A 19,601-nucleotide genomic window follows, 5' to 3' on the forward strand; every position below is an offset into this window, starting at 1 on the left:
ATTATCGTCATGGCCTCTTGAACAATGACCTGTTTGTATATTTACAAAATAAGAATGAAAATCCCCTAGTGTAACTAAACCACAATATGCTATAATACAGTTGGTGCTGTGCATAAACAATCCTTGATATCATGCCTTCTGGGTTACTGACTGAAAAATCAGCAGGGATTTGAGCGAAAATGATGAACCATTAATGTACAAAATGTACCGTGGCTGTGACAGTTTGGGTAAGTTTGATGTGCTGTATTTAGGATAATCAACATGAGTATTTTGGTATTCATATAGCCTGTACCTATCCAGAATAACAGCACTAAAAATAAGTTCACTATAAATGAGGGGCTGTCTTTTTCAGTATTACACCATGACCAGAATAAGATGACAAGTATCAGCTTATAACGTTGCTGTAACCAGTGACTAAAATTATGTTCTTGGACAGTTTGAATTAAAATAAACTTCAGAATTTGGTCCAGTCTGCACAGCACCAACATCATTACAGATGTCAGATGTCTCACACCTCATTTACAGTAAATTGAAAATGTAGTCGCGTAGCTTGCTTACCAAAGAGCACGTTGTTAAGCACTTACAGTTTTAGGGTTGCATTTTCACAAGATTATTAGAGACATGAAAAACTTTTGGAGTAACATTATAGTGTCACTTTTGTGGTAACAACTCAAACTGCTGGTTTCTGTCAAGTTTTACAACTACATTATTGTTTCACTGCAGGCGGTTCTGTTCTTTCTCGGTAAAGTGATTGATCATGTTTTTTTGTCTAACTTATTCATGAGTGCTGACATTTTCAGTTCTTATTTAGGAGTCACTCGTCTGAGTTTATATACATGTAATTTTCATTATGTGATTATCTTTTGTTTTGTTTCTGCTTTTTTGGGATTCCCTCCCGGAACTCGGCCAAACATTTTAAACCCATATTGAGCAGTTTGCGTATTTGAAATCATAAAAGTCATCATGAGTGAAAAGTCCCAAATTAGTCTGTGATTGGTAGATGGACTCGAAGCAAAGTATTACAGACGATTAACAACACAGTTTTCATCTACGAAAAATAGAATGCTGTTAATGTTGATCTGAATCTTTGAAATTAACAGTGAATATGCAAGTGTGGATGCAGTGAACACAATGCATTTATTTGTTTTTGTTTTTTCTAATTTTCTCAAGCATTTTGTTTGTTCAAGAATTTGGGATCCCGTTAGTTGAAAATGACACAGAATTGTAAATAAATTGCTGCACCTCTAATGCAGCCCTTTCAGTTTCATTGGTAGTTTTTAATGTACAGCTTCAAGTGGAAAATGAACATTTCACATCTTCACATGTACAAAAGATGAATATAACCTCAACACCTAGCCGGCCAGTAATTCAGGGTTAGATTCACTGAAGATTGTGTGTAAAGTCATGGATTGAAGGGTGACATACGAGCAAGCAACAGCCGTTTTTATGGGTCAGTGAATGTGTCATACTGTGCTGCTTTGTGGTCTGGTTGGTTTGAGGAAAATAATTTGGAGCTGAGGCAAACATCTTACCTCTTTCCTGTCACTCCATTCTCAGCAGTGTAATAACTTTGATGGTTGCGGATTTATTGATGATATCTTTAGTTTTTATTGAGGATATTCTCTTCCTTTGTTATCAAGTGACATTTTATTGGATTGTGAAGATTCATTTTGGGGCATTCTAAAAACCCAGCAGAGACACTTCACAGAGAGATAATCTCCACCATCTTCTCTCTAATCTATAAATGATCAGTAATTAATATTTTCTGAAAATTGTCATCACTTTAATGTAAGTGTGGGGTGTCCTCACACTTCATGGTAAAATGTTGTGTTGGATGTTCATGGTTCTTAAGAAGCTAAAGAGAGGAGGGATCAAATTCTGCTTGGAGGTTTTAACTTCAAGGCTGTAGTACTATTTATCACTGAAGTTTGGTTTAGTCTTTTATTGAGTCCAAGGCATCCTTTTAATCTTTTCCTTATTTTCTTTATGGTTAATGTGTTGATGTGTCTATTATTTCCAACACCTTATCAGGGTGTCATATGTGGCTGAAAAACTCCATGAACTTGGAACCACTGCTAATACTGTGGAGAGCAGAATGGTATTTTTGTGCTTTTGGCTATTTTCTTTATCATGCCAGGGCCACATTGATGTCTTGTTGGTTGCATCTGTTCCACAGCACACACGTGGGCTTGGCTGGTGTCCCATTTTCCATCCTGGCAGCTTGGATCTAGTTTGATTTGTAGAATAAACACAAGAAACAACTCAAGTCTGTCTTAAGAGTTCCCCACTGGGAAATGCAAGCAAGTAGTGGCCCCTGTGACACTCAGTGAACGAACATCACCTTTTGATTTGTCCTCATTTATCTCACCAGTAAATCAGTGTGCCCCTCACATGTATAACCCCTCTATATAGCAGAGATTTGACTTGTTACAGCAGCAAAGCTACATTTGAAATTAATATTAATGAGGTTTGATATTACACTTTAAGTTGAGCTAATTTAAGGGTTCTGCTACAGTGCATGCTTTCTGACTTGCAGAGCCAACTTTGACAGCTAACTCATCCTTGATATTGTTATTAGTTCCATCTTTGCTTTCAGTATGAATACAGTTCAATCCATTTTACTCAACAAGCATTTGTAATCATAATACAGTTAGTCATAAAGCAGACTTTTTCATTAAGAACTATATTGGTTTAAATCTTTCTAAATGACAGGGTACAGGCAGAACAGTCACAGGCGTAAAAATGTAAGTAAGTTCAGGTTAGGCATCTTAAGTGTAAGAGCTGTTCGAAGCACAGTTTTCATAAGAGACAAATCTTCAAGGGATTCTTGAAGGCTATGATTTTGATTTGTTAGCATTTGGTGGGTCTTTCCACCATCATGGAACCACAAATGAGAACAATCGGAATTGTAACTGCCTTGTATTTGTGGGAATGGCAGTACAAGACCACGCAGTGGTTGAGAATAAGAGTAAGTCTGCATGAATGAGTTTAGATAGCTGGGTGCAGACTCCACAGTCAATCTGTAGGCAAACATTAGTGACTTGAATCTGATTCGGGCAGTCATGATGAGCAAGTGAAGTTCTATGAGTAATGCAGTGTCTGTTCTGATGTGCAGTCACAAATCTGAGCTTACTACATGTTAACCAGCAATCACTTGTTCAATGTTTTAATGTCATCTGTTAAAATCACATAATCTGTGCTTTAAAGAATTATTCTTCATCTAATTTTATAGCCAAAAATCAAAGAAAGTTAGTTTTACATGCGCCCTTTTATCAGCTGACTATGCTACTGAGATAATGATGCTTTATACAAACTATTTGCATTGTTCATGGTTGCCCATTTCTTATTTTGGTTAATGAAAAGAGAAGCTTTATGCTTTATGCTGAGAGTAATGACTTTAGTTCAAAATGGAATATCCTGTTTTGTGGTCTGTGTAAGCCTGAATCTAAAAGAAGAAAATCCTGCAGAGTGCAGGTAAGATCAAAATATTGTCTTAGTGGCTTGATAGTGGAAGTAGTTTTTTTTCAAACATTGACAGAGGTTTCCAATAACAAACTGATGGTCTCCTCAAATTAAATAAACCCTTTCTTCTTTCATAAAACACGAATTTTCAAAGATTTTGAAACAGCAGTCACACACATTCCATAGTCGGTTGCTGTTGTTTCTGTGAAATTGGATACAATTGGACAACAACAGTAAACAAATAATTAAATAGATAGATGATATAAGATAAAATCTTTGTAAAACTCCTTCATAATATCCATTTGACATGAATTCCTCACTCCTAAGAAGCTGGAAGTCTTTATGATCATTTGTTTCACCTGTGTTGATACAGTCCTGTTTCCAAAAAAAAGTCATAAATGCATAAATACAATAAGTTAATACTAAAAAGAAAGCAAAGTTAGAATATCACAACTAATTTTGTCAACAACAGGTCAGTAACGGCAGGTTTCAAGTAATTTGTAAGTCATTATTCTGTTTTCATCTACATTTTGGAATATATATATATGTATATGTATATATATGTCATATAGGGAAAAACAAGCTGCAAGTTCATCTAATAAAATCTTTTTCCATTATGAATTTAAAGAAAATGTTTGAGTATTTACTGCTCCTTTTGAAGGATGTAATTTGTAGTGGTGGTGGTGTGCTCAGACACACTGGGTTGTTTGTAATATTCCACTTTCACGGAGGTAAAGGAGATGGACAGTAGATGGTTGTGCAGAAAGATAAATAACACATGGCATACTATCCTCTGGAAGTATTTACAAGATCAAAAATAATGACTCTAGGAATGTGTTAGAAATTTTTCCTGGCACAGAAGTCATCCTCCCAGTTGTTGATCTTATTATGTGAGATCATCCTGAGCTTATTAGTTATGTGGAACCACTCTTTAACTCAATATGTTGCCCTATCAAATGATGCAGCATGAAAAGAACTGGGAGACCCTGTGAGTTGATATTTCCTTTTGACCAGATGGAATTACTTGATCTATGAATTTAAAATGCTACAAATGTTCACAATAACAGATAAATGTATCTGTGTGTATTCTGAATCAGCAATAACCGTTCTGTAGATATTCAGAGTTAGATTGATTATGATTTTATGGTGATGACTTTCCTAAAAGTAACTACCCATTTAAGTTATGACTCCAAATGACTCCAGCAGGTGGCCATCCCAGTTGTTAGGATCAAAGGAAAACTTCTTTACCACTTTCTGATGGCTTTCTTTTACTCTCTGTTACTGTGCAGATGCGTATGTGTGGGTTGCAGTACAGTCAGCACTTGATAACCCCTTCAGTGTTTTGAATGACATGCTTCCCTTGGAGCAGCAGGAGGCAGAGCACTATCAGTCTGTGATGGATGGTGTGAGGATGCTTTCAGCGATGCATCTGTAGGACTGATCCAAGACTGACTAACAGAAACAGCGTGCTGTGGTCAGATGGAGATATTCCCATCCTGTTGTTTAAAAAAAATTTCACAGCACTGATGACACATAGAGATGTTACTGTGGGTTTTTTAGGGCATTAAATTGGATGCCAGTTCTCAATACTACACTGGATTGAGTGTTCATTTGTTCTCTAAAACATCAGTAAGCCCTCTAATGGGTCCTCGATGGACTAATTTTTTTTCTCTAAACTTCAGCAGCTTGAATTAAGGATCACTAGAGGTGCTATCTTTGCTACACACAGAGAGGAGGGCACAGATAAAGACCCAGATAGCAGGGAGTCGATTCCTCACACATCATGTCAGAAGGTCTTTAACAGATGGAGGGTTCTATGTTTAGCACAGATGAGAAATGCTTCAAAGAAACTTGAAGCATGGTAGAAGTCCAATGGGACCTGAGAGCATGTACTAATTTTTTTGGATTAAAAACATGATGTAAAACTTTTTTTAATATACGGGGCATTTCAGCAAGCAAACTACTGCAGGATGTAGAAAGTTCTGGCTGCATGTCAGACTAAATGGATCATCAGAAAATGAATTACCATCTTGTTTATCATGTGCACAATTGCACACATATTTGTTGCTTGCAACATTAGAAATGGCAGGTTATCCATTGTTTTTATATCAAAAGAAAAATAAGTTTTGGGTTTTGTTGATATTGGAAGGTTAAGTAAAATCCAATGTGACGCAATCCCTTGAGTAACACAATGACTGCACAAGAAGCTAAAAAGGATGAAAATGAATAAATGTTGTAGGGGATGACCAAGTAAAACTCTCCAAGTACCATATGCAGATACATTTTGGGTTGGAGGATAAATAAACTGGAGTTACAAGCTAGGTGGCCTGTAAATCCTTTGAAATACCAGCAATGCACACTGGGTATTAACTGTTTGGCCCCTTCTGCCCATAAGATGATGAGCAGCCAATGTTATTTTTAAGATTGGAAGAAAATGAGTTTAGGAGCAACTGTGGAGTTCACTAATGTGTTTTTTTCTTTTGTAAATGTGGTGTTTATCTGTTCATATTTGTTTAAAGTGTCTCCAAGAACGAGTTTGGATACTAAAAACGTGATTACATTTAGTTTTAGTAAAACAATTTAAGATTGGGACCACTGTAGCTCAGGTGGTTGACTTCCAATTGAAAGATTGCTAGTTCCTGACTTCCTAGTCTACATGTTTGGGAAAGTACTGAACCCCACATTTTCAGTGTGTTCCTCACTTGTAAGGCCAGTTTTAAACCCAGAAAGTGGCGCGTGTGCTTTGCTGAACTGCTGTGTTACAGCTACTTGTGTATTCAGACCAGTGACCTTTTGTGCACAGCAACTGCCTGCACAATTGTTTTGAACACAGCATTGCCTGATGGCCGTAAATGCAGTTTTGTTTATGGACTAACTGAGTTTTGAGAGGAGTATATTTTAAACACAGTCAAATACATACAGTTACCTTGTATGAACCAAATATAGTCTCCTGACTGTAACCTTAATTTACCTTTATAAATACAAACAACTGATTGTTTACAGTTGTGCTGATGCATCATCACTGCCTGTCAAAACAGATACAACATCCAGTTGAATTAAACTAACTTAATTTGCCCCGAAACTACTAAGTATTGAAGCATTTTTTTGGAAAGTTATTTCGAGTAGCATTTCCTCTGTTATGTTTAGTATTTCAGATACAGTCTCAGATCCAACAAAGTGCTCTGCTCTGTAAAAAGAAAGGTCATTTGCCTCATCAATTCTGGACAAAATCAAACTGATGACAGCTTGTACAGCTAATTTGAGCATGCAAAGCACAAGTACTGCACAGCGATCAATATTTGGAAAGTCTTTAGAAAACACACATCCATGCTCAACCATGCACAGAGACACCCACACATCCTCAGTGTGCAAGCCAGGGTTTTAGCCATCTGGGTTGCTCCTGTGTGATACTCTGATTCACCCTGCATTTGATTACATGACTCTGAATCTGAATTTTGACTATCGTTCACAGATTTGATTTCAGCTCATAACATTATTCATTTCCTCCTCACTTTAAGAAAAGGTGTTTATTGGCAGAAAACTCACAGTAAGTCTGATTTAGCAGAATGTGTATTTTTGCTGTAAAATGTTTATCATGCAGGTCTAGAGACAAACTTCTTGAGGAATCTGCATAATCTTAAAGAGCCACATCAGCAGCAGGTTAAGCTCGGTTCTCAAATCCTTTTTGAAGACTTATATTACTTAAACAGAGCTGAAGTAGGCAGCAGAGAGACTCTGGTTTCACAGAGTGATCTGCATGATTGAAGCAGGATGATGTCAGTCTCTGTGGAAGACAAAGCAGGATGAGCTCTATGTTATTGGCTTTGCCTTTTCTCCTCATTCCAGTCAGGTGTCAAAATATTAAAGGTCAAATCTGAGAGATTGAAGTATTATGAAAAGGCCCAAAGCATGCTCAGAGTTTTTATCACCAGTCTCTTAGGGCTGAACATTTGACAGTGGATGGTTTGGCCACATCGCAGTGGGCTAAATCAAACTGGCAACATCATCTATGCTCAAGATTCAATGTATAAGCTTTGTAAAACCCATTCTACCAATACACCATTTCAAAATATGCTCACAATGTTGAAAAAGTTATGTGGTGCTTTTACTGAGAGTCCAAAAAAACAATTATGGAGATGATTAAATACTTGATATACAAATTCCCTTTAACTCTCTGTCTCTTTATGTAATAATGCGTCGGTCTGAGTGTAGCCAGATATCTCTGTTGTGTTCAATGTTACGATGTTGTTCATTCTCGCAGCAGTGAGAATCTGTTTTTTATATCATAATGCAGAAATTGGTTTTCTATTCAGGAGGCTCAGCTATTTGCTGCTCCACTTACTCTGACAGTAACAAAGTGAAACTTTAATCTCCCCTCAGTGTCAACAGCAGCTGATGGCAATTAGGGAGAAAGCCTGGATACAGAAGTGATCGTTTGACTCAGTTTACCCACCTCCATCACTGCAAAATTTCCCTGCTAAATTTCTTGTTATGTTTGCGTCCACTGGCCGGGCCTGAATTTCCTCTCTGGGCCTCAACTGAATCAAGGGGCTATGTGAATGGAATAATCATGCTCTTCTCTGGGTCTCTCTAGATGTTTATGCATTAAATATAAATTTAGTAGATGTTGTTTTCGTTGCAGATAGTGGATCCTTTAAGTGGCCACTATATTGTTTACAACATCTGATTAATGCCATTAATTTCAGTAAATTCAATCTGCATGAAGCGAGAGCTGAAGCAGAAAACTACAAGCATTAGTGCTGCCTGAATAAGGGAAGCACACTGCTTTTTTACCCACTAATAGTAGGGTATAATGCAGCCTTAACTGTGCTGCAGCCAACGCACAGAGCTCCTGCTGTGTGCGAGCAAAGAGCTTTTTCACTGCGAGCGTGACTTCTTTGAGACAGTATAAAACAGAGCTGGAGTGCATTTTGAGACCTCGTGACTCTGTTTTTACTTTTGCACTTCTCTAAAGGCAGCAGTTGATCAATTTGAAATAGTTTCAAATGTTTTCAAAAATTTGTTTCATGTTAATGTGTTAAAGTGCTCCTCCAATAATCAAGTTTTCAACCTTGTTAACACATCTGTGAGATGTTTGATTTAAAAAGACATATGAGCAAAATTGGCCATCAATACTTTTACTGGTTTGACTCTGCAGAGCACCACCTATAGTCTTAGGTGATGTCAGACAGCCCACATGTTCTGTGTAGAGGACTGGAGGAACCCACCCTGACTGCTTGTGCAGCGGGGCTTTACAGCTAATGTGGTTGTGTTGCGAGGAACTGATTAAATGAGAAGCTAGAGTAAGGTATGAGGAGTAGTTACCACACACTAGGCGTATAAAACGTAGAAACATTGTGAAGATGACAGATTTGACATGTTCTGTTTATGGCTGTGATGGCTCATAATCTGAATTTGTACAAATCTTCATCTTACCCATATATGTCAAACTATTATAGAAGGGGACTGACTTTATTTTAGGACACAGTGGAATTATCAGAGGATGGAGATCTGATTTATTTATTTTTCTCACCTTGACATTAAGCTTCAAGCAAGTTGACATGACATGTTTTACTTGCCCAGTAACATCATTTAAAGGGTTATTTCTATTTTCATCAGTCTTGTACTGTTCAATAAAAAATGTGGTTTTTTTGGTTCCATTTACACAGCATCAGCATTGTTACAGATATTGGCAACATGGAAAGGATTTTTACACCTGATTTAAACTTCACTGAAAAGTCAGCTAGCTGCTCTGCTTGTTTCACACAAGCTTGGTAAAAACAATTAGAGTAACCTTTTGCTAATGCAGACACACCTTTTTAAACTTTTTTTTTATTGTTGGGTAATAATAAAATTCTAAACCCATTTGAGTGTTGACAGTTCAGGTATTATTTTAGGGTTTTGGATCAACACTTTTCTGAGTTTATTGAAAGTTTTGAGTTGAGCATGCCTTGAATGCTCCCACAATATCCTAATATAGACTTAATGATCATCGATCAACTGAAAAGCCACAAATGAAGTTGGAATTAGGGCTGTTTTCTTCTGTAATACCTTAGTAAGTAAGAACATAGTGTTATTCTTCGAATTATAGCAGACCCAGGGAAACGTTTATGACCAAAACTAGCACTGATTTCACTTTGTTCTAATGTTGTGTTGCTTTTCTATTTGTTTTTTATTCATAACCTTGATCAAACTAAGGATTGTTTGCAGTCACCTTCAAGCAGTCATTCAAAGAACTGCAGTTCCTGGTGCCTCCACAGATGTTTCCAGTGCCTCTGATAGGATGTGCTTAGTTCAGCAGGAAAGAGATGAGCTATGCTCAGAGCTCTTCTACCAGAAAAAAAGACTCTACAAGATGGCTTTAATGATCAAATCAAAATAATTTTCTGTTGACTGAGTAGTCAGTTGATACATTTGTTCACCTTTTGTAAGCAATTCACAGGATTTGATCTATCAGGATTTAGTTGCTGGTTTTCTGGGGTCTTATCTGTCTTCTATCAGGAGACCAAGTCATGAAGAATGAGTTCATACTGTGCTCATTTCTCAGTGATGAAATGAGATTGCCAAGTAGGAAGGATAAACTATGTTTGTCCATCCATGTTTACAATATACAGCTTGATTGAAGCAGATGCTCTGCATTTGGGCCGCACTGCAGGTTGCAAAGATCTGTCAGGTGTCTGAATTACAGATGTAAATATAGTCAGATGTTTTGCATGCCAGCATCATTTGCACAGAAAGATCTTGCACCTACACCTTCAGCATCAACATTATTATTATTAAGTTCCTTCAGATCTCAATAGGATGCTCAGCAAAGCAAGCAATTGAGATAAATGTGGTGCCACAATTTCACTAAGAGGTCTTAAAGGATGCTCTGAATGTACTTTGCATTGTGGGCGACGAGTGCTCATCCATGCCACACTCAATTGTGATCATTTTTAGATTCTGTCAGCTTTACGTGCACGTTATACTGTGCACGTTATACCCCACCTCTGTACCAAACGGCAACTTTAGGAGACTCATTAGTATCTCAGGTGATCAGATATTTAATGTTACTTTAACACTTATTTATCAATAATCAGCGTTTTGAAAACTAATATTTCAGGGTGAGATCAGTTTGTGCATATGGTCTAGACCAGGGATCGGCGACCTGTGGCTCTTTCATCCTTATGCTGCGGCTCCACGTAGCTTGGGAAAATAAATGAAAAAGTATCCTATTGAAGTGTATTTTATTTGTGTTAGTTATTTTTTTTTATTGTAGTTCTAAATTGGAAGATGTTGTAATCTTGAAATATTAAAATAAAATTATATTTTATTATTTCTCGTTGCTCAAAATATGCGTCACACACGCCAAAAGCCGGTATATGCCTGACAAAACGTGGTATGGAGAAATGTAAGAAAAGAAAAATATCTGAAGAGAATAAAACATTTAATGATGCCGGGGCAGATTCTTTTGCATTTACCTCTGACGAGAGTAGCTTACCAGTATGCCTAAATTGTGGTGAGAAAGAGACACAGCGTGTTTTTTAAAAATTTTTTATTATTATTTGTGTTTTGAGTTCAAAATGTCTTCATTACATAAATAAAATGTAATTTTCTCTGTAGCAATAAATGGATTTCGTAAGCAACACACTATACTTGTTCATACAAAGTGTAAAGGTAAAAAACCAATAACTTAATTTTAGAAGTGTTTTCTTTTCCATGGAAACCGGGTCCAAATGGCTCTTTGAGTGTTAAAGGTTGCTGACCCCTGGTCTAGACTAATGAACAAAACTATTATGTCTAAATGTCTGTGAATCTCCACACAAATTAAGGTTGTAGATTGTACTGTTGTTATGTGTTATTTCTTTAACAATTAATTTCAGTTTAGTGACATGCAACTCGATAACGAGTGCAGGCGAGAGTTGCAGGAAAAGATTATTTTTACAGTCTTAACACCGTGTGCCACTGGGATGTAAAACACATTTAAATGCAATAAGTTCTATCACAAAAATAATTTTCTCAATTGCATTCATAAACTCTGATCTGAAGAACACACATTAAGAAGTGGAAATCATGAAATATCTGAGAACAAGATTGTAGAAAACTTTCACCTTCACAGTAACTGACAGATTGTCAGGCTGGCAAGGTGTGACTTGAAATCTGCTATTTTTGCCCCCTCACTACGTCATAATAGTCACAACAATTAAACAGCTTTGCACTTGGCCGAGTTCTCAGTAGAGCACATGTTGGGTGTCATAGCTGAGAAAACTGCATGCCAGGCGGGGGTAACATAAGCTAATTTTTCTCTTTTTATTTTAGTTTTTCTAGAAAAAAGTCTTTTAAATGATGAAATGTAGTTCATTTAAAATGCAAAGTAAACAGATGCTATCGACCTGAATCCATGCTAATGTTGTGCATACCTTTGAATGATCTCATATTCAGGCCACACCAGAGAGCTTCTGTCAATACGATCTTTTGCTCTTTCGATGCATTACAGGCCTGTGTGGCTGTTAGATAAGTCCTGTAGTTCAACTCCATTTATCTGTAGGAAGGAGGAAGAGCAGTCGCCCACCAGTCGGAAGGTTGGTGGTTCGACTCTGGCTTCCCCGGGCTACATGTAGAAGCGTCCTTGGGCAATACAGCCTACAAGTGATACACTGGGGTATGAATGTATGTATGAATGATTAGAAAAGCACGTAGTTAAGTATCTTAAGACGTGCTGTATGAGTGTGTGTGAGTGGGGTGAATGTGGCATGTAGTGAAGCGCTTTGAGTGGTCAGTTAGACTATAAAAGCGCTCTACAAGTACAAGTCCATTTACCATCTGTTAGTCTGCCTTTTTGTCTCAGGGAGGATTTATATAGGAGGTAAAACAAAAGAAAAACAAGAAGAAACTATGGCAAATGAAACAAACCAAACATTTCAAACATGTAAAGATGTTTTTTTTTTTAAATTTTCTTTCAAAGTACAATAAGAGCAAGACATTAACTTGATCTATGTGGACTTATACTCTACACGTGGGGACTTACAGGTATACCTATAGAAATTATTATAAGAGCCATCTACACTGACTAGTTGTTGTAAAAACAGACATAAAAACAGTTCAAGCATTTCTTAAAAAGCCTTGCAGACATACAACGCTTATTGTCTTTTTTCCCTAAATAGCCTCTACTTGTAATATGTTATGGGTGGTTAGGTGAGGCTTTGAAAATTCCAGTTCATAAATATCCTCTTTTCTAATTCTACCCCCATTATTTTATGTCCATTGTATTTTTATGTTATGACTTGCTTAAGAAGTAATAAATAAATCAAGTATTTTCAGTCACTCCGGACTCTAACCTGTCTGCATAACTACATTTCAAAACATGCTGCACTTGCATGGACAAACATGGATAAGGCTGCTGTAGATGAGGCTGAAAATACCACAAACAAACATGATGCACCAAGTGAAGACGGAAAACACGAGTTTTTTTTCAAGTTTTATTTTTCATGAGGTCTGTTGGTTTGCTTTAAAATTTTACTGACTCTTCATCAAAAAACAAACTCAAGTTGGGTCAAACTGCCAACCTAAAATAACCTAAAAGTTCTATACAGTAGGCTCTACATAGTAGTTGCCATAACTGCAATTTAGGCTGCTGATAGACACTAAACATACATAAGCGTTGCATGTTTACAGGATATTACATGTAAATGACACAGTAAAACTGACAAAAAGTCGATGAATTTCACATTCACTTTTTTACTCATTTGTGTGTTCTCTAAATCTGTGAACAGCACCTCCATTTCTTTTGGGCATTATGTTGCAGGCCTCAGTAATAGAATACCAAACTGGAAAAATCAATTGAACCCAATTGAAACTAACTTCAGTGCAGTCGTCCATCATTTGCAAAATCAGCTATAGTTCATATGTTGATATTAACACTGTCCCTTGTGCTTTCATTGATGTGTGATTTGGCCAGCTTAAAGTAAAGGTGAACAGAATTACAGCCTCTTCTGGTTATGATATTATGCAGGTTTGATTGTTCTAGTGTTATTAAGATTACAGTCAAAAAAATAATTACACTCCACAATTCTTTAGCTTGGAGAACCACCCTTATTCTGACTTTGTATGGGTCATTGCAACATCTCATCTTATTGTATCTGTTTCAGCTAAACGTTCACTGACCTCACATTTGACTCTAGAATGCGTTGGTATACAGAGGAGGTCATGGTGGACTCAATGGCTGCAGAACAGGCCTAAATCATCACCCCATCACACCATATTTTGTGATATGCTGTGTTTAGTGATCTCCAAACGTGATGCTGTGCATTCTGACCAAACATCTGCACTCTCGTCTTGTCTGCCTTGCGGTTTGTCCAAATGCAACTTTAAAAATGAACACGGCAGCACGACTTAGGTTTGTAGAGCGAAGATGCCTTCTCCTGCAAACTCTCCAAAAACAATACTAGTTCAGTCTTTTTCTAACTCTGTCATGAACTTCAACATTCAACATGCAAACTGTGGCCTGACAAGTCTGAGATGTAGCTCTTTGCTTTTTTTCCATTTTTCTGAGCACCGTACAGCTGGACTTTGAGATGAACTTTCAGGAATGTCCACTCCTGGGATTGACAACTAACTTTAATGTTTTCCACTGGTAAAATCTTTCTCATTGTGGAATTATAGACTTAGTCTTTGTGTAAATGTAAATTTGTACACAATGCAGTACGTCACGATGTTGTTCATCTTGTATGTACCTAATTCTAAAACCTGTAAGGATCAATTATTTTCATCTACCTACCTAGATGTAAAAAAAAAAAAGAAGTTGTTCTTTCTCATAACTGTATTATTATGAACTATTGGATAAATTACTTATCTCTTTTTTACCTTTTTAAGAATAATTTCTGTCAGATTAAGAAAATCTCATGAGATAAACTGTTGCAGTTTACACCTAGTAGATGTAATACCATCGGAGTTCTATGAATATATTCTCTCTCTGGAGAAGTATTTGAGTATTTCAAACTGCAAAATTGTTTGGTGCTTGAACTTCAAGGCATTTACATACAGTGATTGACTGCAATATACTGTCAACAATATAGAACCATTTCTGTTTTTAATGTAGTGATATTGCACTCTTGTCATTCAAAGCAGTCTATTGTATATTATGTAATAGCAAACACACCTACAAAGTTACTTCTCCATATGGTTTTATTATCAGTAGCTATATTTTGAGCTTGATTACAACCGTATGACAAATCACCTTGCTAAAATATTTATTTTCTAATCTGCACTTTCTCTTGGTATTTAACCTGCAGCCTGTGAGTAGTAAAGATACATCCACCTGTTCAGTTTTTATTTGAAAACTTTTACCTGAATGAGAGAGTAAGGCCAAAGTGGTGTTCATTGTGGTGGGTGAATACTGTTGTTAAGACAGATGCTTAATATCAAGGGCTTATCCGTGTGTGTGTGTGTGCACGCCCCAGCCCACAGGTCTGCTGTATGCGATAATGAAATGCTTCATGAGGAAACTCCACATTTAAAGTGAAAACAGGGCTATTTTCATTTGGATCGTGTTTCACAGAGTGTACTTTCACCTCATTTTGTGCAGAGACAAAAACATGACGACAGATCCTCATCAAAAAGGCGCACTGTGTGTTATTACCAAGAAACACTGCTGCCTATTCTTTGTTTTTTTTTTCTTGACTGCGTGCCATAGGGATGAAAGATTCAGTTTACACAAACACAGTTTACCTTTTGCTGCTGGTGAAATCCCAGAGAAAATTCTCTGCGAAAATTATGGTCACTGAAGAATGACTTTGTGCTTCAGCTGACCTATTTGTTTGTCTATTTAAGCTCTTATGTAATATCTTTCTTTATTCAGTGCATGCATCTGTAAAATCTCCGGACCAGTGGGAGCAACAGAAAACTGTCATGATACACATGATACTCTTGCAAGCTTCTACAGTGTAAAAAATACTCAAATTCTTTTTTTTCTTTGTTATATAAAAGAAGCTGCGGCTGAGAAGGCCCATTATGTTGTACAGAAAACATGTATTGCTTAGATGCAGTAAGTTGTTTAGGCCTGTTTATGTTAAGCAAGTGACCCCTGCTCAGATGTGTGACATGTTCATCATCTCAGCTTGTGAACCAGGCATCCTGCTGCAGTGTGAGGCAGCTGCAATGCTGGGTATTATAAATGGCTCAGCAGGGGTTCGCCGGATCACTTGATCTGTTTTTAAGTCTGAAAAAGGAGCAGTGTGTTGGATCAGACATTTCTTGAAAGTCTGCTTATTATTTCTACTTGTCTTGCAAAACATTTGGACAGAGACCTTAGACCAAGATGTATGAAACTGTGTAGATTCATGTATAAAGTTGTATGTACTAAGGCAGAAATGGGCATACAACAGATTTATTAAGTCTAGTGTTTGTGTAGTTCACTTTATAAATTTCAGTCTTTGTGAAACTATTTGCATGTGCACAAACCTGATTTCCACTCCTATTTCTAGGCCAGGAATGGATGTGGACGCTCCTCTAATTTGTCATTTGCAAATCAAGACATTGTTTTCCTCACAATTAAGTAGGCTTGGTAATGGCAGCAGCATTAAAGAAGAAGCACACTTTTACTAAATGCTAACCTGAGAACTCTCATCAGTAAAGCGAATGAACAAACAATCAGCTCTTTAAGTTCAAAGCAAAGAACCCTGCAGGGGTAAAAAAAGAAAAGAAAAAAAGACAAACTCTCTTCAGCCCATGGATGACATCAGGGCTATGACAGAATAGCTGTATTATCTGCACACTGCAGGTTTATTTTAAAGTCTGTGTGGAGATGATCATGAAGAAGAAACAGAGATTCAGATGGATCATATCCAAGAAACAGTTTAGTATTTGTTTTTAAAGTCTCATTAGAGATATCTTTTGGAGTCATAACGGACAATGCATGGCTGCAGTTATTTATAGTATCACAATAACTGTGAAAAAGAGTATGTTGTGAAAACTGACTATGAAAAAACTAAATTGGACAAAAATCACTATCATACAGAGAAATATCAGTGAAATGGTCTGTTTTGTGTTATGAGAAATTATGTGGCATCTTCCTATTTCCACCTCATATCAAAGCTACATTGTTAAAAAGACGTGTGTTTGCATAGTATGAAGAATGTGCGTGGCTCACATATTTTTCCTTTATAAATACCACTTTGTGAGCAGGCAAAGGTACACCAGTGGTTGTTGTGTGTATGCATTTTTTAAGCATCTGTTCACTGGACTCATGGGTACGAGGCTGTGATGAGGGTCAGCGATCGACGCGATCTAAACACTTCTCACTCACACATACACTCACTCATCAAGTTGACTTAAGAAATTTTGTAGGCAGTAATAGTGGCTGAGGTGTTTTCTCTTTTTATCTGTCATTAAAGTCTTTTCAAGAAAACAAGCAAACATAACTGGCTTTAAAATTAAATGAGTGTAGATAGTTATATCAAAACTTTCAGAATTAGAATTGGTCTTACATGATTTCCCTTGGGGATAAAGTATTTTTTCATTTAATTTTAATTTCATTATCACATGTACAATCCAAAGTCTGCATTCAAAATGAGTTACCTTTGTCAAAAATGTATCCACTACACACTTTCGTTGTGTTGTCTCCATTAAAGCTCTGACAGTTAGGAATTAAGAAGAAACACCCCAAGCCACCGTCAACAAAATTTGTTTGCATATTGCACTTTTTTGTTAGTTACTGCAGGACAGTAACCAAAATATTATGAGAAGAAGCATGAAGAAAAAACTTTTTGGTATTTTAGCCCTTTTAGTACAACAGAGTTTATCCTGGTTGCCTCCATTTCTAAGATCACCATCCACCACTGATAACTCTATCTCCATTAATCTATATACTGAGAATGGGCTTCTGTCATATTGTGAATTCCGGCTAAAGTGCATAATATGCCCACATCTTTACACAAACAATATGATCACCTTCAAGTGAAGTTGAGCATCATCATGTTTTTTTTTTGTCTCGTACCTGATTTAAAATATCTTTAGTTGCAATTTCTTAACCTGTATTATTGGCCTTCCCTGAGCAGGAATTGGTCACATGCTCAATGTCAATCATTGCAGTAATGTGAGCAGTATCATAAATGGTAGGCCTGCGACTTCCCCTCTCTCCCCTCCTCTCAGACTCGGTTATCTGATCTGACTTGACGCGTCTGGGTATCATGAGCGCTTGGGGGCCTCAGCCCTGCTTGCATCGGTGACACTGTGGAACACATTATGGTGTCACATTTGTGCATTTAATGAGGCAGTCATTGCACCATGAGACTGTACGTGTTCTGTGTTTAGGTAGGGGTGGCCATGACTGTTAGCAATGCTGGTGAAAACATTATTGTAACTATTGATGACTGGAACTGCATGGTACAGCAAATTACCAGAATAGCTGCTATGCTAAGACACCTTGCACTGTTGTTCATCACTGCCTCTATTGCTGCTGTAAACTGGACCTGATGGACTGCAGTGTTAAAAGGATTATATAGTCAGAGTAGAAGAATAGTCAGTCATGGCCTCTAAAGTTGAAAAATAAGTCAACCTGATGAGCTAACGCTAAGTGCTTGTGAGTGCGAAGGAAATGTTGTGCGCTCACTCATTACAGCTTTGTGCTTGCAGAACATCAAGGGGATAGTTTTCTTTCTGCAGATACGGCTCTGTTATTTCATCACATACACCTGTTTTTATGTGTGCAGCGTTTGAAACTACTTAAATTCTATCAGAAATGAGATGACTTCTTCCTTAAAAATGGTTTTATCTTGACTTGGCTCATGTTTTTTCAGGTCTCTCTAATATTTTTTTTATTTTTATTTTTTTCAACTTTTTGAGAAGCTACTGCTAGTCTTCACTGAAACAGTAATGTCATAACACCACTCCACATCCTTATACTGACTTTGCACTAACTGACTTTATAATTCCACAGTTTTTCTAATGGTGATTCTTATGTGTTTTTGTCTAATATTCATGCTTTCCCTTGCTGTTGAAAGGTACTAGATAGATACACTTGGATTTCCCTGTGCCAATATTCATCACTTCTCTCCTACAGCTCCACTAGAGACTACTTTAAGTTTATAATGTTATCAATATATCTTTGTGTGCAGATCCCTCAGGTGAGCTACGCCTCCACAGCTCCAGAGCTCAGTGACAACACCCGCTACGACTTTTTCTCCCGTGTGGTGCCTCCTGACACATATCAGGCCCAAGCCATGGTGGACATTGTTAAGGCTATGCGCTGGAACTATGTCTCCACAGTAGCCTCGGAGGGGAACTACGGAGAGAGTGGCATTGATGCTTTCATTCAGAAGTCACGGGAGGATGGTGAGCGCTTTGGTTTCTTATATCATTACTACCTGTGTACCACAACTGTTTCATTTGCACAATGATAAAATAACTTTATATGACTGCAAAATGAAAAAAAAAAAAATCAAATATCTGTTTATAAACTAAAGATTGTCACCAACATCATTTGTTGGCTAAATCATTTATGAGTGAAGGTGAAGTCCAAAACTGACCAGTCACAATATTAATACATATTCAAATGCACTTTTTATAATATAGTATACATTTGTTTGACCAGGAAACTCAAACAGCGTTAGATTAAAAACAGAATTGAAACTATATAGGAATTTAACATAAAAGCATTAGTAACATCTCTGATGTAGTTTGTAAGAGATTTAATTTTGAACAGCTCTGTGATTGCACATTCAAACAGGGGTAAAAAAACATTAAGATAACTACCTTGTCAGGTGGTTTCATGCAGGGTAGAGTAGAGTTACTTTTTAATTTAACTGATTACATGCTCTATGTTTACTGCCTTTAAAACGTTCACCCTTTACAGTTCCCTGCGCACTTTGGTTATAAAGTGAGACAATATTTATCTTTGAATGTACTTGCTGCTCCAAGTCATTAGCCTGTTCTGTTTTATATGATTTGAAGCTCTGTAGGCTGATAGCAGATTGCATATAAACATAACATATTGGCTAACAAGCTATAGGGTTAGGGAAGATCTCTTTCACCACAAAACCAGCAACATGGTCAATCATTTCACTCGGCGCAGCAGCTTTAGCTGAGTTGTAAGCTCGATGTTGTTGTTGTGGGGTTGTAGAATTGGTTGGCGGAATCAACGGTTTGTAAAGCTGTGTTCAACC

At 37.1% G+C, this 19,601-nt stretch overlaps 1 protein-coding gene across 1 annotated transcript in view; it reads left to right on the forward strand.

Moving 5' to 3' along the window:
- LOC140303069 (metabotropic glutamate receptor 4-like) overlaps positions 1-19,601 on the forward strand; it is a 135,225-nt gene that overhangs the window by 41,330 nt on the left and 74,294 nt on the right. Inside the window, exon 2 of the mRNA XM_072381674.1 lies at positions 18,555-18,771. Within this exon, the coding sequence (XP_072237775.1) occupies positions 18,555-18,771 (217 nt within the window). The remainder of the gene's footprint in view (positions 1-18,554; positions 18,772-19,601) is intronic.

This window comes from Leuresthes tenuis, unplaced genomic scaffold (assembly GCF_036924035.1).
Source record: "Leuresthes tenuis unplaced genomic scaffold, fLeuTen1.0.hap1 SCAF_3, whole genome shotgun sequence".
NCBI lineage: Eukaryota > Metazoa > Chordata > Actinopteri > Atheriniformes > Atherinopsidae > Leuresthes > Leuresthes tenuis.